The sequence below is a fragment of the Gymnoscopelus microlampas genome, assembly GCF_963454915.1.
Source record: "Gymnoscopelus microlampas genome assembly, chromosome: 10".
Taxonomy (NCBI): domain Eukaryota; kingdom Metazoa; phylum Chordata; class Actinopteri; order Myctophiformes; family Myctophidae; genus Gymnoscopelus; species Gymnoscopelus microlampas.
In genome coordinates, this window is record NC_139947.1 from 21000442 (window position 1) to 21023459 (window position 23018).

Consider the following 23018-nt stretch of genomic DNA (forward strand, 5'->3'; position numbering starts at 1 on the left):
CAGAACCATAACGGTCCATGGACCCCAATTTTAGACCCACTGGTGTAGCAGTCAGTGTTTCCAGTGAGCCAACATGCACAAGATAAGCACCCTGACTCTGTTTGACTAGAATGGAACAAGAGCCTCCTTCATTAGTATCATTGGTAACACCTGTGACCGTCTTCACAATATGGCTGCTGTGCATAGAGCCTATTTATAACTATAATAAACCTTTCCCCAGATTGAGCACACACTGGCTTCATTTTCCAAGGCGTTGGGGTTTGTTTGAATCTATGGTTTGAATACAACCACTAGAGGGCGACACTATACCACTAATTTCTTTGTCTCGTGCCGTTGACGAATGTTTGTACTGTAAGTCGCTTGAAAACGACGTCAGACGTTTCATTTCGGCTCCATGGGAACTCATGAGAGGAAGGGATTTGAAACACCTCCAGCAGTGGAAAGTCATTTAATGTATTCTCACATGTTCCTAGAGTAATCGTTTACACTTAGACAGATAGCCTCACAGGTTATCTTGACGGGCAATACAAAGTCATCTGTTATAAGTGTATGAGAGAAACTTTGCAGAACATAATAATGAGCCAACAAGGAGCAGCGCTTCAGAGCTACAACAACGAGCTGGTCAAATGTAAGTCACATCTCGTGTGTGTGTGTGTGTGTGTGTGTGTGTGTGTGTGTGTCTGTCTGTGTCTGTGTCTGTGTCTGTGTGTGTGTGTGTGTGTGTGTGTGTGTGTGTGTGTGTGTGTGTGTGTGTGTGTGTGTGCGTGCGTGCGTGCGTGTGTGTGTGTGACCCAATAATAATTTGCTGTAAACTTTAAACAAGCAGCAAACAAACACATGTACTGTACAAACTTCCTTCACTGAGCGCATATCACACACCTGTCAATTTGTGAGCCTATGTTTTATCTCTGATTTGAGTTGCGCGTGCGCACACACACGCACACGCACAAGCACACATTCACATCACTGCAGTACTGAGGGAGGGCACCTTAACAATACACAGAGTTACATCTAGGCTACATCCACACCACAGGAATGTAGCTGACAATATTGTCCAGTAGATTATAACAACAGCTGTAAATCTCTGCCCATATAAACATGTCTTGTTGTTCCATTTCTATCTGTTCCTGAGTTTCATGAACATCCGCATATCCATTTGAGTTATTCTGTGTGCAGACAGAAGTTGTGTTTCACAATATAATTTGATGGCACAGAGTGCCATCATAAGTAAGTAGTACAGTAAGTACGGTAATTAGGTCAGAGAGGCTTACTGTCGGTATCAGCCAAGAACGCGGCCGTCTCTCCCTGGTTCAAGTGACATCACAGAGGGCACAGATCACACAGATTACATATGGCACTTGTAAATCGCTCTGGATAAGAGCGTCTTCTAAATGCCTAAATTGTCAATTGCAATATATTATCTATATCTCTCCACTCCTGAGATATGATTATGTCTTCTCTTCTTGAGCTTGACTGTGACCTTTGGCCTTTTCAACCCAAAAGGTTGAAAAGGCACCCAGCTGACCATTCCCTATTAAGTTTTCGTTTTCTTTTTTTTTTTAAAGTTGCCCGGGTGGCGCAGGAGAAAAGTTCCTGCCCACCACTAAGGAGACTTGGGTCTAACTTTTTTCCTAGGCTTTCGCTTGGGTGCCTCCCATAATTTACCTGTCCCTAACCTTAACCTCACAGAAACTAAATGCCTAAACCTAACCTCAAAACCGTGCCCCATCCAAAGGCAACATCCTTGGAAAAGAGGGAGACTCATGGAGACTTAGGGTCAGGTGAAAAAAAAAATCAGTTGGCAACTAAAAACGTCATGTGTATTGAGGGACACATGCTCATCTACACCCTCCCACGTGATCAACTGTAAGGGTTAGCAGTGACACGGACTACACGTGTGGGGGGAATTGGCATAATGGCTCAAATGGGAGAAAAAGGGGGGATATACAGTATACTGTTGTTCACACACCCATACAGAGACGGTGAGCGATTACAATACCCATTAAGACCTGAGGCCACGTCTAAAAAAAATCTAAATCCTAAAAAAAAAAACGGAAAAAAATATTTAAAAAATAATTTTCACGATTTTTCAAAAATAGCAGATCTACAAGCTCATAGCGCGGCACTCGGTGCCGCGCTATGAGCTTGTATATCTGCTATTTTTGAATAGCCAAAGACATCTAAAGTGACAGATGCGTTCCAGGTATCAATGGGTTAAGGACACTTGGACTTAATGCCAGGAGGAGCAAGGAATTGAACCTGGTTGTCTCTGATTAAACATCAACGATTGTACACTACACCCCCAGCTAGTTTTCACGTGACAGTGCACCTATTGAACTGAATCCATCGGTTCTCAATGCATCGAATAATATCGACGTGTTTTTGAGAGCAATTCCATTACGTTCCCTCCCTCAGGTATTGAAGAACTGTGCTCGAAGCGGGAAGATCTGAACCGTCAGATCCAACAGGAGGAAGAGGAGAAGACCCGTTTACAGCATGATATCCGCGTCCTCACGGAGAAACTGTCCAGGGTCAATGAGAGCCTGGCCCGCCGACTGACCGCCCGTACCGAATTCGATCGCACCATTGCAGAGACGGAGGCTGCCTACATGAAGGTGTGTAGCTCGGTTGTAATGGATGCTAAAGCTGGGTGATATGACTTCCCACTCAATATCACGATTATTTAAAACCTTTGCCTTGATTACGGTTAATGAACAATTATCAATCGCGAGAAAGAAATTGTGAAAATGGCTCACATATCGGTTGTAGATGGGCTATTTTGTACACTTGGACAGTGGACACCCGGGCAAGCCGGAAGCACCAAAGTGGATTTGAAACCACAGTCTCTTGGGTGGTGGACATGAATTTTACCCCCGCACCATCTGAGCACTTCATCACCATTTTATTAAGTAACCCAGTTTACCAGGTAAATTATGTACCTGGCATCTTCAAAATAACATGCCTTCTAAATTACCTTCTTACCTTTTGTGGTCAAGAAAAACAAACCTAAGAAGAAACAAAACATGAGAATAAACGAGTAAACATTATCTTGGTCAGTCGCTACTCGCTAGAGTGGTAGGGGATGAGGTTGAGTCTGAAGAGAGTAACCATTGTGTTCACAGGCTCATCCCACATTGATATTCACCTCCCTGTGCACCTCTACTATGAGACAAACAACCCCCCTCAGCTTCACTTATTAAAGACAACAGTGCAGGGTCAAATGCCTGGGCCCTTTTTGTGATAGTACCACATACTCAGGTTGAAGTGGGAACACTTCTACTATGCTGTAAAATCACTTGGATGTGTCAGTGTGTTTTACTTGTTGCTGTATGGTTAGTGCTCTTATTTATGCTAACAGCATAAATACAATGATTTAATGTATTTGTCTGTCAATCAGTATTTATTCAAAAGTAACCATTTTGAATAGTGCTATGTATTATTCCAGAGATTGGTGAGGTGTGTATTTGTCATTCCTGTCTCATCATAAACACTTTATTGCAGAGTACAAGGTTCATCCAAAGAATTTGCTTTGGCATGTGACGTCACGCTCAGTGACAACCTAACATTTAAATGATTAACGCATATTTGATGCTTAGTGACAACCTAGCTTCAGTCCATCAGAGCGTTAGTTCTCTCTAATGCTCTGTTAGGACTAGGAGCGGTACTCCTCCCATGGACTGAAAATTCCACTACCGCCATTCGGACATTATTTTAATTACTCACCTGCGCCCTCTTCAGATCTGGTCAATATAAATGACCATTGACCAGATCTGTAGAGGGCGCATGTGACTAAATAAAATAATTTGTTTTGATGAGCAGTGAAATTGTTTACTTTATTTTTACTACATCGCAATTCCTGTAGTGGAATTTTCAGTCCACGGGAATAGCACCGCTCCTAACAGAGCTTTAGAGAGAACTTGCTAATTCACAAACGATGTACCAAAGGGTTTTTCTATCTATGGCATATAGAGCAACAGGACATTACAGATCATATACATTTAAAACACTTGTTCTCAAAGTGGGGTCTGGGGACCCCCAGGGATCTTTGAGGGGTTTCCAGGGGGTCCTCAGCTAAATGATTGATATGTAGGAACCAAATGGACCCTTGTGGATCCATTTGGTTCCATTTTTATGCACTCAGAGTTATGGGGGTCTGTGGCCTTAATGCATACCAAACTGGGGCCCTTGAAATGAAAAAAACATTTAGCACGGTGGACTCATGAGCTTACATGGTCTTTTCTATGCTTTCTCTCTCTTAGATTCTGGAGAGTTCTCAAACCCTTCTGAGCGTACTGAAGGAGGAGGCGGGAAACCTCAGTAAAGCAACGGAACCCAGAGCCAAACATCACTAATGGCGACTTGTCCCCGACCACTGCAGCATTCCCTCCATTCGCAACTATATGGACTATTTTCTATGTTTTATTTTACTATCACAAGTACTTGTTTTTGATTAAATAAATTATTCTATTAACATTTCATAGATTGTCGTCATTTACATTTACTTACTCCTTTTTCCTGAAAAGTAACTGTTTTGGACATACAATAATTCTGCCTGACTACTGTAGACTCTACAGTATAGTGGTTTAGCCAATAGCCAAAGGGCAAATTTGTCCACACTTCCACAACATGATTTTAGACGTAGAGGACTCCTGGATCTGTGGGTGTCAACTGGCTCTGGACAAGGTGCAGTACTATCTGGGAACCCATTCGGTAAAAAAACAACAACTATATTCTACACTCCCTTCTACACAAATCAACATATTGTGTCTGTATAATTTCATCAACATTAATCCCTCAACTTCTACAGATTCCACTCACTTCTATAATGACTAGCTGGTTTCCAAACATTGCTGGCCTGGCGGAGACCTGTGCTCTGAGGAGCACCTTTTCTCGTTCAATTACATTTTATTGTGTAATATTATGTTCAGGTGTATCATTTCATTTTTTTTCCCTGTTCTGTGACCCACATACTGTTTAATTTTACTAGGAAAGGTGAGACTCATATTCATCAGTACAGCACAACTTAACACAAATTAAGAATTCCTAAGGGCTAATTTATACTTCCTTGCGACACCATTCTCAGTTCAAAAGTGATACGTTGTCCGACTAAGTATAAAATTGCCTTCAGACTCAATAGTACATGTACATGTTTATATTGTATACAGAAAATTGGCAAATTCAAATTGTAAATTCAATTCAACTTGATGAATGGCATTGTGAGAGTGTCATACAGATTCATGTTTTCAGTTTTCTGTTCCCTTTGTCGACATGCATAAGGTAGCGGCGCGTTAAAACCACGCAAACCCTATATACTTAGTTGACTGAGATCCCCCAGGGGTCTATTCTTTGTCCACCCCTGTTTCCCCTCTAGACCAAATAATCTTATTGCCGAAAATACAGTAGCTGATCTACAAGCTCACAATGCATCACAACACTGCATGTTCGTGCCAGAAAAGGGACGCTGCTAGGGTTCATGTGGTCTTTGTCTTCTTTTTTTTGGAAGAAATGAGCAGGGAATGAGGTACTAGCTTTTGTACTTGTCTTATTTGCTGCTGTGGCCATTATTTCTAGGCGAGGAGTGACTGTACAGCCACAGCTTGCAGGGAGTTCTGACAGGAGACGTCACACTGTTTTCAATAAAAAACTACTGTATATGTTACTTATATCATCATATTCAAGCAATTGTTGATTGCTTGACTATTGACTATTTAGGTCAAAAAATGACATGCTTTTGGTTCTATGAGAACACGCACACAGAATCGTTTTTGTGTGGTTTGGAAAAGATTAACTCAGTTAAGTTCAGTTAAGAGAAACTGGTCATGATGGTTGTAGCCTCGATCTCCAGGCTTTTATTGTTTAGTTTTGCTAAAAAAAATAAAATGCAATAAAATATGATGGTTGTGAATGAACTGAATTGTTTCAATGGACCAAAAGCAAACAATCGGATATGTTTGTATTGATGTAGTCATCCGGTAGCTCAACCAGCAGGGGTGTGTTTGTTCACAGTTGGGTTAGTTTTCTCTGACACAAATGAACATTTTCAAGCACTTTTTGCACCCCTCAGGACCACACCACCTGTTAAACAGCACCCAACAAGATGACACAGACAGAGGGTGGGTGGGTGTCCAAAGCTATATGAGTGGCGTGCTTCCTTCCGCATTGGCAAAGTAGGTAAAACGAGTAGAGGCAAATGATTTGGCACATGTTCCCGATACATACAAGTTCAGCTGTGACATTGTCATCAAGTTCCTCAGAGTTGGCAGGCTTCTCAGAGAACACCCTGAGGACGAAGTCAGCCTCCTTCTGGGGTTCAATTCAGCATAATCTCCTCTACACCAGTGGTTCTCAAACTTTTTCATGTCAAGGACCCCCAAATAGACACTTATTACCCCACGGACCCCCATTTGAAAAGATAAGCCAGGGACCCCCCATAAGAGAAGATTTTTACGTCTCTCTAGCAGTGATTCTCAACCATTTTAATTTCAAGGACCCCCCAGTTTGACATGCATTAGAGGCTACGGACCCCCATTTAATGGCATTTATACCTCTGGGACCCCGATTCATATTGTAAAATCAATGTTAATGTAACTCTGAGAGTGTGCAAATGGAACCAAATGGACCCTAACGGGTCCATTTGGTTCCATTTGCACACTCTCAGAGTTACAGAACCATAAGGGTCCATTTGGTTCCTATCCATCATTTAGCTGGGGACCCCCTTGAACCCCCTCAAGTACCCCTGGGGGTCCCCGGACCCCACTTTGAGAACCAATGCTCTACACTCCAGTCCACCCCAGTTGGTGGCGGTAATGCACCTCTAAATAGATTTGCCAACCCTCAAAGAAGAGATAGCAGTGTTGCCGTGTCGGTTTATTATAAGCGACTTTGAGCTTCTTTTTCTGTAAAGTTTTTTTTTGCTAGTTGCGGGTTGCGGTTTTTTGGGCTTTGTTTCTAAAGTATACTTGCTTATTTAGGCTTGCTTCCAAATGTTTGTAATTATTTTTTAAACCAGTGGTTCTCAAATATTTTCATAAATGTTTTTTTTCCCCAGGGAGCATCAGGGAGCATTTGTGTTGTTAGAATGTTTCAAAACATATTCCAAATATTCCACATTACAAGAGTTTTTGAAAATAGCAGATCTACAAGCTCGTCGTGAGCTTGTAGATGGGCTATTTTCAAACAACCGACGGTTTAAAGTGCTCATGATGCGACCTAAATAAGTTGCTTCTTTTGGGCTCGTTTTCCTAGACCTGGTTGCTTAATTTCTCTCACAGAACCTGGCAACACTGCCAGTACGTCCCTTCTGTTTGCACAACAACACACACAGCTAGCTAACCTTGTCCTGTGTAACTAAACTGTTATTATTAGGCCTCCTGGTACAGTACAGTCTGACGGTCAACAACAATGACACACTGGCTGTCTGTCACAACCGACTGATAGAAAAGCTACTGAGTGGGACTCAGAACGTAAGAGATACGCGTTTTATATGCACGCTAACAACAGAACCTACATAGCTCTAAAGCTGCTAACGCTAGCTCCCTCACGCAGGGTATGTCCCTGCAGTCATTGCTAGAACGTTGCTATCAACAACAAACAACTATCTGCTGATGCTACTACATTGAACTAGATTTTCATGCATTGTTATAACGTTGCTGAGTGTCAACAACAAACAACAACAACAACTACTGCTACTACGTTGATTGAGCTAGATTACATTGAACTAGATTTTCATTCATTGCTATAACGTAGCCCTGAAACGTGACTGTCATGTGAACCATGGCTAGCTATAACGTTGCTATCATCAACAACAACAACAAACAACTACTGCTGATGCTACTGCTACATTGAACTAGATTCCATTGAACTACATTTTCATGCATTGTTATAACGTTGCTGTTAGCTGTAGAATACAACCCTCGTAGTCGTATTTATGATTCTGACGTTTTCAATAGTTGTAGGGTTCACCCCCCATGGAGACAGGGACTTTCAGCACTATGCCCCGTAGACACTCCAAACGTGTACAAATTGAAAATAAAGGTGCTTACGCCCAAGCCCCAAATGTTAACTGTCTCTACGAGGTAGTAGTTGAATGTAATAATCCATATCTTTCAATAAAGAAGTGTTTTAATGCCGTCTGTGGCCGAACGCCATTTTTTCACCCTCGTTTACTTCCTGTTTACATTTAGTGTAATTCCGGGTTTCACCGGATGCGCCCCGTCACTACCCGTCGCTACCGCCCATTGGGAACTTCCGACAGAATCGCCCACAGACGGCATTAAAACACTTCTTTATTGAAAGATATGGATTATTACATTAAACTACTACCACGTAGAGACAGTTAACATTTGGGGCTTGGGGGTAAGCACCTTTATTTTCAATTTGTACATGTTTGGAGTGTCTACGGGGCATAGTGTTGAAAGTCCATGTCTCCATGGGGGGTGAACCCTACAACTCTCGTAGATTGAAAACATCAGAATCATAAATCTACGAGGGTTGTATTATTGTATACTACAGCTACGTTGCTGTCAACAGCGAAACGCTCTGTTACAAGCAAAAGTCAGGAATTCAAAAAGGACTTGTGTTAAAGTATAAAAGTATTGGTATCAAAATGGACTTAAAGTACCAAAAGTAGAAAGTACTCATTATGCAGAATGTCCCATTTAACACGTTTTCAAATGTATACAAATCTTTTGAAACTACAAGCTCACAATGCTACTACTGCTACATTGAACTAGATTTCAAAGCAGGACAGACAACCATCAACATTATTACGTCTCATAATGTTGATGTATGATGCATATTGTTTGTATTGACTGTTGCTAACATGTGATGAAGCAGTGGTGGAATAAGTACTCTAATATTGAAAGTAGCAATACCACAATATAAAAATACTCTGTTACAACTAAAAAGGCCTGTGTTCAAAGTGTTACTTGAGTAAAGGTACAAAAGTATTGGCATCAAAATATACTACTATACAGTACCACAATTAAAAGTATAAAATGTTTGAAAATAGCAGATCTACAAGCTCTCAACGTGTCGCATTGCGATGCGTTGTGAGCTTGTAGATCAGCTATTTTCAAATAGCCTATGTATAAAATAGGGCTAAAGTGGTTAATGTATGTTTTATGATATAATAATTTATATCTGCAAAGTAACTACCGGTAGTAACTAAAGTTTTCAAATAATTGTAGTGGAGTAAAAGTAATAGTACTGAAAATTGGAAATACTCCAGTAAAGTAAAAAAAAAAAAAAACTCAAAATTGTACTTAAGTGCGGTACTTAAGTACAAGTAAACGTACTTACAGTAGTTACTTTTACACCACTGTAATGAAGTCACCCACCCAGACCTGTTTGATGTGCGTGTCGTTCACAGACTAAGCCATCCAGATGGTCATCATGTCGGGCACAGCCTCTGTGCTGCAGCAGTTTGTCAGCGGCCTCAAGAGTCGGAATGAAGACACTAGAGCCAAGTCTGCCAAAGATCTGCAGCATTATGTGACCACAGAGCTCAGAGAGGTAAGGCGTGTAGCAGTAGGTGCTCTCACCGTTACACATTTAAGTGGACGATTAATTGTCACTCAAATAATTGCGATTAACGATTTAATTGTGTGTTTGGCGTTGAATATTGGAAAATTGCACATGGGGCAGATATGACAAATATCTGAAATATACAAAGAAATTGTTGACATACTGTATTTAAGCTTGCAAAGTTACAAAGCAGAAATAGCTTGTCTATTACAACGCGTTACTTCGTGACGCGTTGTAAGCTCGTAGATCAGCTTTTACAGTTTTATATAAATATTACATTTTTTTTTCAACATGTCAACGATTATGACGATTGTGAATGAAATGCGATGAAATATGTGGTTTTTTTATATGAAATTGTGTGAAGTTGCAAAATATGCGGAAAGTTTCGAAATATGCGCATATTTTGCATATTATGCGATGCGATGTGCATATTATCATGCGATGCGATGCACATATTATGCGATGCGCATATTATACGATACGATGTCATATGATGCGATGCAGCTTTTTTGAAAAAAATATTACCCCTGCATAATTATGCGCTATTTTGCTGATTATGCGGTAAATTATGCGATCGCATAATCACATTTTTCTGGAGGGTCTAGTTAGTATGTGCTGTGTGAGTCCAAAGTTATATATAATATAAACTTTTCATATTATGAACTCAAGTCATGTGACATGTCTTGTGGACATGATGATGTACCATATCGTTGCTTGTCGGACAGAAACCTTGTATCTCCATATTTCAGCTTTTTTAAGAATTAACTCATTCAGTGCCAGGCTTTTTCAAGCCTGTTGATCCCTGTGCCATGAAAAAGGCTATTATTTTACCTTTTCAATTGGTCACAGAAAAGGTCTTCAGTGTGATTGATCCCCTGATGGTTGCTAATCACTGAGTCACTTCAGGTGTGGTTTCACAAATTTCAACGAGGTCATTGTGACCTCGTTGACATTTGTTTTTGATGTTTGAAAGTGGCATGGCACACTCAGAAATACAGGGTTTACAATGGTAGGAAAAATGTTTTTTTCTTCTCTGTTTCCTTTTTAACATTGAAGTGGATGGAGCAATAAGTTTTTGAAAATCGTTTTCTCCTAGTTCCTTTGAGATAAAAATAACCCAAAAAAAAAATAACCAAAAAAAAAAAAATATATATATTTTGATTTTTTTTTTTTTTTTTAGGAGACGTCAAAAGACGTCATTGGCACTAATGGCCAATTGAAAACAGCCGTCAAAAGACGTCATTGGCATTGAATGAGTTAAGCCCTTACTTTGGCGTGCAAGAGTGTCACACAAAAGTAGCGGCAATAGCAGATGTACAAGCTCACAAAGCCTCGCGCTGTGTCACGTTGTGAGCCTGTAGATCTGCTATTTGTGCTGTTTTTAAAGGAGAAATCCGGTCATTTTAAGTGTTATGTTTGATGTGTGTCAAATCACTTACCAACGTATAAATGAAAATCGCGTAAATCCACAGAGCCCCCTATCGACCCCCACCGTTGTCATTGTAGGAGGATATAGAATAGCCCAAATTCGCCTATTTTAACCAATGCAAAGTCTGTTTTTTTGCTTCTAGTACTCATTGTTGAGTCCCATGATAATGTAACAGGCGCTAAAACTCCCGACAAGCTAACGGCTAATAACAAACGAGCTAACGCTGGGGCTGCTTATCTCTCTGAATGGCAGCCCCAGGTTGCCAGGTCGGGAGAGAAACCAGCAACCAGCATTAGCTCGTTCTGTTATTAGCCGTTAGCTTGTCGGGAGTTTTAGCGCCTGTTACATTATCATGGGACTCAACAATGAGTACTAGAAGCAAAAAAACAGACTTTGCATTGGTTAAAATAGGCGAATTTGGGCTATTCTATATCCTCCTACAATGACAACGGTGGGGGTCGATAGGGGGCTCTGTGGATTTACGCGATTTTCATTTATACGTTGGTAAGTGATTTGACACACATCAAACATAACACTTAAAATGACCGGATTTCTCCTTTAAAAAACCTTTTGAAAGTGAAAGTGTTACTGGGTTTTACACGTATTTTCTAACCAATGAAGTTTTAACAAGAGCTGGTGACTAAGTAATAATAACTACATTGCATCCATTGGAACACTGTTTATTTTATCCATTTCCTGAAAAGTAACCGCTTTGGACGTACAAGGTTTCCACCCGACAGACAGCGACAATATCTATGTACAGCAGGGGTCTTCAACAGGCGGTCCGGGACCCCTAGGGGGGGTCCTCAGAGTTGCTACAGGGGGGCCGCCAAATCTTTGTGTGATAGGATTTTGTTTTTTTACATTAACCACTTGAACCCTAGAATTCCTTTTCTGAGGGGAACATTAGCCGAAAATAGCCGATCTACAAGCTCTCAACGCCTCGCGCTGCGAGGCGTTGAGAGCTTGTAGATCGGCTATTTTTGGCAATGAAGCTATAGGTGTAGAGGGAAAAAAGAGCAGACTAAGTAAAAAAAAAAACTTTACTGTAATCTGAAAACACCATTTTAAACAATATAGAGTAGGGGTCCCTGCTTCATCTCTCTCTCAGCTAGGGACGTTGAAGACCCCTGCTGTACAGTGTTTTCTCAAAGCTGTTTGTTTGTCCTGATGTTTGATCTGCAATCTTCCTCAGCTGAGCCAAGATGAGGCCACCACGTTCTATGATGAACTGAACCATCACATCTTTGAGCTGGTGTCCAGCTCTGATGTGAACGAGAAGAAAGGAGGGATTCTTGCCATTGGTAAGCCTTGTCATACCTCGCATAACAAAGTAATGGTTGCAATACGGAACTTTGTTAGTGAATATAGCATTCATTTGACTAATTTGTATGGTACAGTATGTGAATACAATATAACACAACAGCAGTTATGAGCTTGTATATCTGCTGTTTTTGAATAGCCAAAGAAATCTAAAAATGACACGGATGCGTTCCCGGTCTTAATGGGTTCATGGTTTACTTAGCCGTACCTTAGCAGTTGACCTTGGTCGTGGTTGTAAGTGGTTGTCATTGACGATGGTGATGTGTTCCAGTGAGCCTGATTGGGGTCGAGGGAGGAAACGCCACCAGGATCAGCCGCTTCGCCAACTACCTGCGAAACCTCCTTCCCTCCAGCGACCCAGTGGTCATGGAGATGGCCTCCAAAGCCATGGGCCACCTGTCCATGGCGGGGGATACTTTCACTGCAGAGTACGTGGAGTTCGAGGTGAAGAGGGCACTGGAGTGGCTAGGGGCGGACAGGAATGAAGGCCGGCGCCATGCTGCGGTGAGTCGGGTAGCAGAACACAGCCTGTGTTGTTTGGGGCCGTGTTGTTTGTTGTTGCAGGGCTGCTAAGGGCGTGTTTTTATGGATATGGTGAAAATAGAGATGTCTACTGTGAGTATGATGTATGACTACTAGCATAAGACTGTCCCATCCCACTGCAGTGTTTCTTTGTTTAAACAGATATTAATTCAGAACAAGTTTTCTACGATACTGACAAAGAAGTCTCAGGATATGCACGGGGATTCGTATGATTGTGATTGCTATACATTTGCAATATTTTGTGCAGCTACTGTAGTTGGTATTACCAGGGATTTAGGCTATGACATGTTACATTACCCGGGAGCAGTATGGGTTGGCGCCCCAGCCTGCGTCTTCCGTGAGGAAGAAGCCCTACAAACCCACGGTGAGGCCTTTTAGGAGGGCCTTTCAGGCAAGCCGCAAGTGGAGCCTGCAGTACCACCACGGCCCAAGACACCATCACGCCGGAGTGAAATGTTTGGAGCGGGGGAGTCTGGTGCAACGCTCAGGTCCTGGACCTGGTGAGACGAAGGAGGGGCCCGGACAGAGCCTAGTCCCTCCACGTGCCAGAGCCTCCCCCGGTCCCGGCAGAGTAGTTCCGGAGAAGCGGACTGAGGGGCCCTGTCTTTCCCTAAGATGACTGACCGTGGGTAGCTACTAGGACGTAAGTCGGGGCTTGATCAACCCCGGCTGGCTCACCTGGGCGAGGTTGTATGTTGCGAGATCCGAAACACCCGTCGACCCCAGGCTACAACACTGATGATACGTCCCAGGTGCATCCACGTGGTGTTTTTTATTTATTGTATGTAGTTATTACTATGGGAATGAGATAGCACAAACACATCAGGTATTTGTAAATGATCCTGAAATCCACATGATCCCGAGATCCACATGATTAGATTGTTTTCATGGTACTGCAAATGTTTGCTTTTGCTAGCTTGAATGAATGGTTACCTGCAATCGTGAAATGTGTTTTTCTCCTTTGCCGTGCAGGTGCTGGTGTTGAGGGAGTTAGCAGTGAGTGCACCCACCTTCTTCTTCCAGCAAGTGCAGCCCTTCTTTGACAACATCTTCTATGCCGTATGGGACCCCAAGCAGGCCATCCGAGAAGGGGCGGTCTCAGCCCTGCGAGCGTGCCTCATCCTCACCACACAGAGAGAGACCAAGGAGATGCAGAAACCGCAGTGGTACAAAGTAAGGCCTCCCTCTTTCCTGTCCCACTACTGTTTTCTTTTTTGTCATTATGAAGTGACGTGCGTCGATACGGACTGTATAGAGCTGCAACAATTGATTATTTTCGTAGTGATTCTTTTTGGATTACTTTTTAGATTATTCGAATAAGTAAGAGGCGTGTTATTATATTAATTACCCAAACTATTTATATATCAACAAATCGACACAAACAATTATAGTTATTAACTACTACTAATCATTTTATATTTTGTCATACAATGTTATTGGGCAAAAATAGCTGATGTACAAGCTCACAACACGCAATGCAATGCTAGATCTTTTGCTATTGTATAAAAAGAATAAAATAATCCACAATCGATAATTTTATTAAAATCGAGATTTATTTTCTCTAATTGATTAGATCGCTTAGTTCGATTAACCGTTGCAGCCCTAGCACTGTGCTGTATTTGTAAGGGGAACAAATGGCCGCCCTTGTAATGGGAAATCTTGACGTTTGTGCTTTCCCTCGAAGCAAACATTTGAGGAGGCAGAGAAAGGCTTCGATGAGACCTTGGCCAAAGAAAAGGGAATGAATCGAGAGGACAGGGTCCACGGTGCTCTCCTCATCCTCAACGAGTTGGTTCGTATCAGCAGCATGGAGGGAGAGGTGAGAGGACCTAACTTTTTGCAGCAAAATATTGACATAAATATGGATACGCAAATATGCATAGTGAAGCTCTGTGCACGTCTCACTCTCACCTGCCTCTCTCCACTCAGCGGATGCGTGAGGAGATGGAGGAGATTACGCAGCAGCAGCTGGTGCACGACAAGTACTGCAAGGAGCTGATGGGCTTCGGCACCAAGCCGCGCCACATCACACCCTTCACCAGCTTCCAGTCGGTGCAGCCGCCGCAGTCCAACGCGCTGCTGGGCCTGCTGGGCTACAGCACGCCGCAGGGCTTCCTCAGCTTCGGAGCAACGCCCGTGCCCGCCAAGAACCTGCTGGTGGAGAGCCGCTACTGCCGCGAACTCATGGAGGAACGCTTTGACCAGGTATGGTACATTCATTGTGTAAGCAGATTGTTTGATAGGAATCAGCAGTTGAACTGTTGAACTGGGATGGGAGCCTACAGAGTTGGAGCCAATATGTATTTACGTATGTACTACTACTTATACAGTATGAATGTATGAACAGTATTTGTGTATGTATGTATGTATGTATGTATGTACTTTTTTATGAATATATTTATTCATGTTTCATATTGGTATGTACTGTATTTATGAACAGCATGTATGTATGGTATGTACTGTATGTACTTATGTATGTATGTGTTTATGTGTGTACTTATTCATGTATGAACAGCATGCATGTACTTATGTATGTATTTATTAGGGGCGGAAATTGGTAGGTACCTGACGATTCAATTCGATTCCGAGGGCTACGATTCAATTAAATTGCGATTACTGCGATTACTGCGATTCGCAATTAATTTACTTCCATTATCTTTTATTGATAATACAAATTAAGTCCTTTTTTGTAAAATAATACTGACTTATAACAAAGGCTTCTCAATATTCTGATAACCAACCAAAATATGGCTGCTACTCTGTGCAATTAGCGATATGATGAAAAAATTATAATAATAATAATAATAATCGATTTTTATCCTCCTATAATTTGACAAACCTCTGGCCATGGTATCTTGGTATTTTCAACTGTGTGCCTGTTTCTCCTCACTGGCTAAATTTCAGTTGAACTGAACTCTCTAACCCTTCAATATCTGAACCAGACTCATAAGCGTTGTCCTGTATCAGGCCATCAATAATTACATTGTTTCCCCGACTCTGGTTTTCTCTATACAATCGGTTTTGGATATGATATCCTTGTTTTCATAGTACATACACTGAGAGGTCAGAGACTGCAGTTGTGTTAAAATGAACCAACGTTCTTCTCCATCTCTCTCACGTAATCAATTTGGGCTTGAGAGAACCGAAGACTGGATTTGACCTCCTGTAACTCTTTCATGATGATTCCATTAATTCTAGTGGTTGGTGGACATGAAGTTTCCTTGTCTGTTGAGCATTTCCACATAGTAATAATCTTCATCATTAGTGAGTTTTTTGTTTTGTTTCTACGGGCCATGCCTTACCCGCTGTTTAAAGATGTGATGAATTTAAATGTTCAATACTGAATACATCCTGGGGCCTTGTCAGCCAGTTCAAGCACAGCAGATGAGTAGGCCCGAGGAAGAGTACACAAATGTCAGGAAACGCAAAATCCATCCACAACTGTTGGCTGCATATGCTCTTACTGTAGCTTGTCACTCAATTGTTGAGTAGCACTTTGAATTAAAAACGTTTAAGTCCATATATAATATAAAATGATAGTTAAAAACTAATTGGGTTGTCAGGAGCCCAATAACATTCAGCTTCCAAACAGGAAGCGCGTGTGTCTTGTGGACATTGTTACATTTGTCAAGAGACAAAACAATAGAAAAAGACTCCTCTTGGGTTGTTTACCCCCCAAAAAACTTCAAGTCACTGTTGCCATTTATTTAGAAAATGTTAAACCCTCTCATGCGAGTTCTAAAAATGCCTAAATTGTAACCTGGGTGTGTGAATTGACTCAACAGCTTTGCTCTTGAGATTAGTGCTGTCAGTAGCACATGTGTCATTGAAGACGTGTTCTTTTTTATTGTGTCTGGGTCAGGTGTGTCGCTGGGTGCTAAAATACAGGACCAGTAAGAACCCTTTGATCCAGATGACCATCCTGAACCTCTTGCCACGGTTGGCTGCCTTCCAGGCTAACACCTTCACAGGTAGGATGTGAACATCAGCGTGAATTCTCTGTTGTAGACTCTGGAATAGTCTCCCGTCCCATGCTAAGTCCTGCCTCACCATTGACAAGTTGAAAACTAATTTAAATACCCAAAATGTTTCTATTGCTTTTTGCTCAGACTGAGGTTGCCCCATCGTTTAGTCCACTCATTGGATTTATTTTGATATATGTAAATATCCTCTTAATCTTTTGCTACCTTTTTTCATTTACTGTGTTTAATTACACTTTAGTCTTTGCTTTTGTGGATTATGACATATTGAGGTTATGTTATAAAATGTGATATATAAATAATAAATAGTTGACTTGACGTGAAATCAACTGTTTCTGCCCTCCTATCCAGTCACAATGGCTGATGGAATCAAAAATGCACCAGCCACTTTAGAATTAGACCAGAGGCTCTCAACGATGGATCGTTACCTGCCAAAGTTGCACCCTCATTTCAAACCCTTGGTATAGTGTTTTAGTTATGGTGATTAACCCTCCTAATCCCCCTTGCAGACCAGTACCTTTCAGACACCATGGGCTACTTGCTGGGCTGTCTGAAGAAAGAGAAGGAGAGGACGGCAGCCTTCCAGGCCCTGGGGCTGCTGGTGGTGGCGGTCAGGACGGAGATCCATCCTTACCTCACCAAGATCCTGGAGATCGTCAAGGCTGCGCTGCCACCCAAGGATTTTGCACACAAGTCAGTCATCTACTTCTCCATTATAGACTAGAGCAGTGTGACAAGAAGCTAATAAGGGCCAACCACCTTAAGATCACTATCAAAACAGGACAACAAGATCAGCATCTTACTTTCATCATGATATTTTCTGTACAAAAATTGCAATACCTAAAAGTAGCACAGCTTTGTTTTCTCTCAACCAATACTGGTAAAGCCAAAGCATAGTATCTAGCTGCGACTTTTTATTTTGCCGATTATGCTATCAATTACTTTTGAAGCATGTTTTTTGATAAAATCGACATTTTTTTCCCCCCTAATTGATATGATATAATTTATTAAATTGATTAGTCCGATTAACTATTGCAGCCCTATTGGACTTCACGGTCCATTTATAAAAATGTCTGTGTATTGTGTGTATATATCCAATTGAACGTTATGTATATATCACAACAAGCACTCAAGCCTAGGGACAGGGACACACAAGAAATTCCCCATATTGGCCCGGACGGTTGGCGTAACCGTCTGGGCACCTAGGCTGGAAATCCAACCTGACAGCGTGTCGCGGGTTCGACTCCCGATCCCGACAACCTTTGTTGCGTGTCACCCCCCCCCCCCCCCCCCACCTCTCTCCCCATTTCCTGTCAGTATACTGTTCCTATCAACAAAGGCAGAAAAAAAAAGAAAGAAAAAAAAATTATATATAATATTTACTTATTTATTTTGTAATATATAATCAATTCAATTGATTAGTTTGATTAACTGTTGCGGCCCTAATAATCAACATACGTATGTAATTATAATTCAAATATATCCTTATACTCATTCGATGCAAATTCTTTGTTTGTTTGTGTGTGTGTGCGTGTGTGTGTGTGCACGCGTGTGTGCGAGCAGGAGGCAGAAGACCATGCAGGTGGATGCCACAGTGTTCACGTGCATCAGCATGCTGTCCAGGGCCATGGGTCCCAGCATCCAGCCCGATATCAAGGAGCTGCTGGAGCCCATGCTGGCCGTGGGTCTCAGGTAGGACACTAGGTTCTCTCCAGGGATATACTCAGACACCATGGGTCCACTAAACCAGGCATTGGATAGACTGTGCTTATGTGCACGTGAATACCCTCCGATGACTCTGAATAATCAGGTCAGTTAAAGTGCTTACTAGGCTTGTTTGATATAACAACCTGATAGTCACGGGATGATTATGAGTTTTCAACTCTAATTACCCAATGTTCAATACTTTTGAAAATAGCATGATCTACAAGCTCAGGCATTGCGACCCAATGTGAGCTTGTAGATCGTCCATTTTCGCTATTTGTCGTATGATAAAGTATCTAGAGCTTAAGTGTTTAAGACCTGGCTTACAGTGTGACCATTTCCTTAATTGGTTAGACCCTCCAGCAAAATGGCGCATAATTATGCAGGGGTAACGTTTTTTCAAAAAGGCCGCATCGCATCGCATAATATGCGCATCGCATAATACGCACATCGCATCGCATAATACGCATATCGCATCGCATAATACGCACATCGCATCGCATAATATGCGATTCGCATCGCATATTTCCGCATATTTCGCAACTTTGAACATATTTCACATTTTTCGCAACTTTGAACATATCGCATTTTTCGCATATTGCCGCATATTTCACAACTTTCCGCATATTTTGCAACTTCCCGCAATTTCACCGCATAAAATTGCAAAAAAAAACGCATATTTCGTCGCAGAATCAAGGATTTTAGCCCGCATAATCAAGAGTTTTAGCCCGCATAATCAAGAGTTGTAGCCCGCATAATCAAGGATTTTTGCCCGCGTTTTTCTGGAGGGTCTAATTGGTGTATTTCAGGGAATTCTTATCAATGTGCATGTAAATAAGCTGGTAGATTGGATGTATCATTAGGTAACATCATTAGGTTTAATGAAGGACGGTAATGAGTTTGTATGATTAGGATGAGGGTGGGATTATGAGGAGGAAAACTCCGCTTAACCAGGGGGTCCCCAGTGAAATTAGTTAACATGTTCAAAAATAGCAGATATACAAGCTCATAGCCACGTGCTTGTAGATCTGCTATTTTTGAAAAATCTTGAATATGCGTGCATATCGTTGAGCGAACATTTTTAACTCAAATCTTTGCTTCTGGGGGGTGGGGGGGGCCCTGGCACAAAACATTTTCAGATGGGGGGTCCGCGGCCAAATATATATCAATGTAGGGGTCCTTGGCATGAAAGAGGTTGAAAAAAGCACTGTTCTAAACGGTTCTAAACAGTGTGTAAACTCCCTCTCCCTCCCTCCCTCCCTCCAGCCCTGCCCTGACGGCGGTGCTGTACGACCTGAGCCGTCAGATCCCCCAGCTGAAGAAAGACATCCAGGACGGCCTCCTCAAGATGCTGTCCCTGGTGCTGATGCACAAGCCCCTGCGCCACCCGGGCATGCCCAAAGGCCTGGCCCACCAGCTGGCCTCGCCCAGCCTCACCAACATCCCCGAGGCCAGCGACGTGGGCAGCATCACCCTGGCCCTCCGCACGCTCGGCAGCTTTGAGTTCGAAGGTAAACGCGCACGCACGCACGCACAACGACAAATTACAAACCCCATGCGTTATCGTTTCATCGTAATGAGTTTTTAAAGTACGGGCTGATTAGAAACGGGGACTTAATTTTTGCCAGTGAAATTCAAACGTCTGTTGGCGTGTTAACCCATTCAATCCGGGGAACGCATCTGTGTCACTCTGGATTTCTTTGGCTATTCAGAAATGGCAGATCTACAAGCTCATAGCGCGGCACCGAGTGCCGCGCTATGAGCTTGTAGATCTGCCATTTCTTTGAAAAATCGTCAACATCTGTGGAAATCTTTGAATATATAATTTTTTTAACCGAACATTTGTAAAATGTGTTGTTCCAGGGACCCCCAGAAGCAAAGGTTTGAGTTACAAATGTTTGCTTTAAAAATATATATACAAAGATTTGCACACATTTTCAAGATTTTTTTCAAAAATAGCAGCCATGAGCTTGTATATCTGCTATTTTTGAATAGCCCAAAGAAATCTTAAAAATGACACAGATGCTTTCTCGGTCTGAATGGGTTAACCGCGCAATGATGATGTTTTGCCAACATTCATTGACTCAACCGTTCAGGTTCGCTAATGTTTTAGTAATTATGCAGAAAATGTAAGCAAATGTGTGTCAAACCATAGTAAAACCATTCACGGAAAAGTGGTCTATATTTTTTCTGAGATATACTCTATTACTCTGATATATCAATGAATAAGATGATAATCATACTATGAGTCACTATTCCAGATGTGTGTAACCATAGACCATTGGTTCTCAAAGTGGGGTACGGGGACCCCCAGGGGTCCTTGAGGGAGTTCCAGGGGGTCCCCAGCTAAATGATGGATAGTTAGGAACCAAGTGGACCCTTATGGGTCTGTAACTCTGAAAGTGTACAAATGGAACCAAATGGACCCGCCATTTGTACGCTCTCAGAGTTAAATTAACATTGATTTTACAGTATAAATTGGGGTCCCAAAGATAGAAATGCCATTAAATGGGTTTCCTTTGCCTCAAACTGTCAAACTGGGCGCCCTTGAAATCAAAATGGTTGAGAATCACTGTTAGAGCCGGAAGAATATTCTCTTATGGAGGTCCCTGGCATATCTTTTCAAATGGGGGTCTGTGGGCTAATAATAAGTGTCAATGTGGGGGTCCTTGACATGAAAAGGGTTTGAGAACCACTGCCATAGACCAGTGGATCTCAACCTGTGGGTCGGGACCCAGATGACAGTGAAGTGACAATTTAAGACTTTTAAGAGCTTTTTAATACCTACTGTAAATAAAAGGGGGAAAATACCATTACTGAATCAAAAGTAATTAACAAACTATACTATAAAAAAAGGTCAAACTTTGGCCAAATCACCAAATAATATAGGAAGCAAAAATTGTGAACATAGCAGATCTACAAGCTCACAATGCCTTGCAACGTGAGGCGTTGTGAGCTTGTAGATCTGCTATTTTCAACATTTATGTGTGGAACCGAGTCAAACTAAATGTAATGCCTCAACTCCTACATTCCAAGTGCTTGTCAGGGTGGAGGGGGGTCCCCAGTGAAAGATTATGATTATTTTAGGGGGTCACGGCCTGAAAAGGTTGAGAACCACTGCCATAGCAAACCACAAACCCTCTTTCCTTCGCTTTCTAGGACACTCCCTGACCCAGTTTGTGCGCCACTGTGCCGACCACTTCCTCAACAGCGAGCACAAGGAGATCCGCATGGAGGCGGCTCGCACCTGCTCCCGCCTGCTCACCCCCTCCATCCAGCTGATCAGCGGCCACGGCCACGTGGTCAGCCAGACGGCGGTGCAGGTGGTGGCCGACGTACTCAGCAAGCTGCTGGTGGTCGGCATCACCGATCCCGGTAAGACAAAAAGGGAAAGGACGGCTGTAGGTCCTGCAACGATTATTTTCCCTAGCGATTATTCTATCGACAACTTTTTAGATTAACTCATTCAATGCCAAACGTATTTCTACTTCATTCCTTCTGACCGCCAGAGGCAGTGTTTTCAACACCTGAACTATCCAGGTGTTGAAAACACTGCCTCTGGCGGTCATCCGGAATTCGTAGAACCTTAGTTATATGCATAACTCTCGTTCTACTTCATTCCTTCTGACCGCCAGAGGCAGTGTTTTCAACACCTGGATAGTTCAGGTGTTGAAAACACTGCCTCTGGCGGTCATCCGGAATTCGTAGAACCTTAGTTATATGCATAACTCTCGTTCTGGCTTTATCACCCCTGTGCCAAGGCCAAAAATACATTGTAAAAAAAAAAGTGCTCAGGAGCTGAGATACAGCCTTTTTCAGTAAGAAGTTAAACAAGAAGTAATCTGAGTTCCCAGAAGTTCTCGCCAGCTCTCTCATACATACGGGAGGGGCGAAGGAACAAACAAGAAGTGAATGGAGCAGCAAATCTTCAAATCATGATATCTTGGGTTCTGATTCTTTTTTTTCAAAAACATTTATTTTTATTTTTATGACGTCGGCGACGTCATTGACACTCTGGGCTTATGAAAAACTTGATGTCGGCGACGTCAATGGCACTGAATGAGTTAATCGAATAATCGAGAAGGGGGTTTTTATTAATATTTTTTACATTTTGTACACGTCAACAAATCGATTAACCACCTGTCTTCTGCTTTGTCGCACAACAGTGTTGTGCAGACAAAACGAGCGGGAAAACAGATTTACAAGCCGTAAGCTTCTACTGTAGATCTGCTGTTTTTGGCACACGGCGTGTGAATCAAGCATTAGTCCTTATCGAGTACCTCAGAGAATAACCAACTCGGAGAAGAAATGGTCACGTTTTAGAGCAAGGGTCTTCAACAGGGGGTCCGGGACCCCTAGGGGGTCCTCAGAGTTACTACAGGGGGTCCGCCAAATCTTTGTGTGATAGGATTATGTGTTTTACCTTAACCACTTGAACCCTAGCATCCCTTTTTCTGAGGAGAACTTTAGCCAAAAACAGCAGATCTACAAGCTCACAACGCCTCGCGCTGCGA

At 42.2% G+C, this 23018-nt stretch overlaps 2 protein-coding genes across 5 annotated transcripts in view; both read left to right on the forward strand.

The window, feature by feature from the left end:
* The first annotated feature begins 401 nt into the window (after window positions 1-401).
* ssna1 (Sjogren syndrome nuclear autoantigen 1) lies at window positions 402-4476 on the forward strand. Its single transcript, XM_084068440.1, has 3 exons — window positions 402-628; window positions 2416-2615; window positions 4260-4476. The coding sequence occupies exons 1-3, from the start codon at window positions 550-552 to the stop codon at window positions 4350-4352; spliced, it is 372 nt and encodes a 123-aa protein (XP_083924566.1). The 5' UTR covers window positions 402-549; the 3' UTR covers window positions 4353-4476.
* Window positions 4477-7303: 2827 nt separating this feature from the next.
* Window positions 7304-23018, forward strand: part of mtor (mechanistic target of rapamycin kinase) — a 161870-nt gene continuing 146155 nt past the window's right edge. For all 4 annotated transcript variants that reach the window (XM_084070366.1, XM_084070367.1, XM_084070368.1 and 1 more), the window contains exons 1-12: window positions 7304-7463; window positions 9371-9513; window positions 12150-12258; window positions 12549-12781; window positions 13793-13993; window positions 14505-14639; window positions 14750-15025; window positions 16683-16791; window positions 17310-17493; window positions 18364-18492; window positions 19771-20015; window positions 21664-21879. In XM_084070366.1, coding sequence (XP_083926492.1) covers window positions 9385-9513; window positions 12150-12258; window positions 12549-12781; window positions 13793-13993; window positions 14505-14639; window positions 14750-15025; window positions 16683-16791; window positions 17310-17493; window positions 18364-18492; window positions 19771-20015; window positions 21664-21879 — 1966 coding nt within the window. In that variant the 5' untranslated portion in view covers window positions 7304-7463; window positions 9371-9384. The remainder of the gene's footprint in view (window positions 7464-9370; window positions 9514-12149; window positions 12259-12548; window positions 12782-13792; window positions 13994-14504; window positions 14640-14749; window positions 15026-16682; window positions 16792-17309; window positions 17494-18363; window positions 18493-19770; window positions 20016-21663; window positions 21880-23018) is intronic.

Excerpts from the sequence above, each read along its gene's own strand:
- ssna1 (XM_084068440.1), top strand. The coding sequence starts at position 550 with ATGAGAGAAACTTTGCAGAACATAATAATGAGCCAACAAGGAGCAGCG. Across the intron at positions 629-2,415 it reads CAACAACGAGCTGGTCAAAT|GTATTGAAGAACTGTGCTCG; the intron begins GTAAGTCACATC and ends TCCCTCCCTCAG. Across the intron at positions 2,616-4,259 it reads CGGAGGCTGCCTACATGAAG|ATTCTGGAGAGTTCTCAAAC; the intron begins GTGTGTAGCTCG and ends TCTCTCTCTTAG.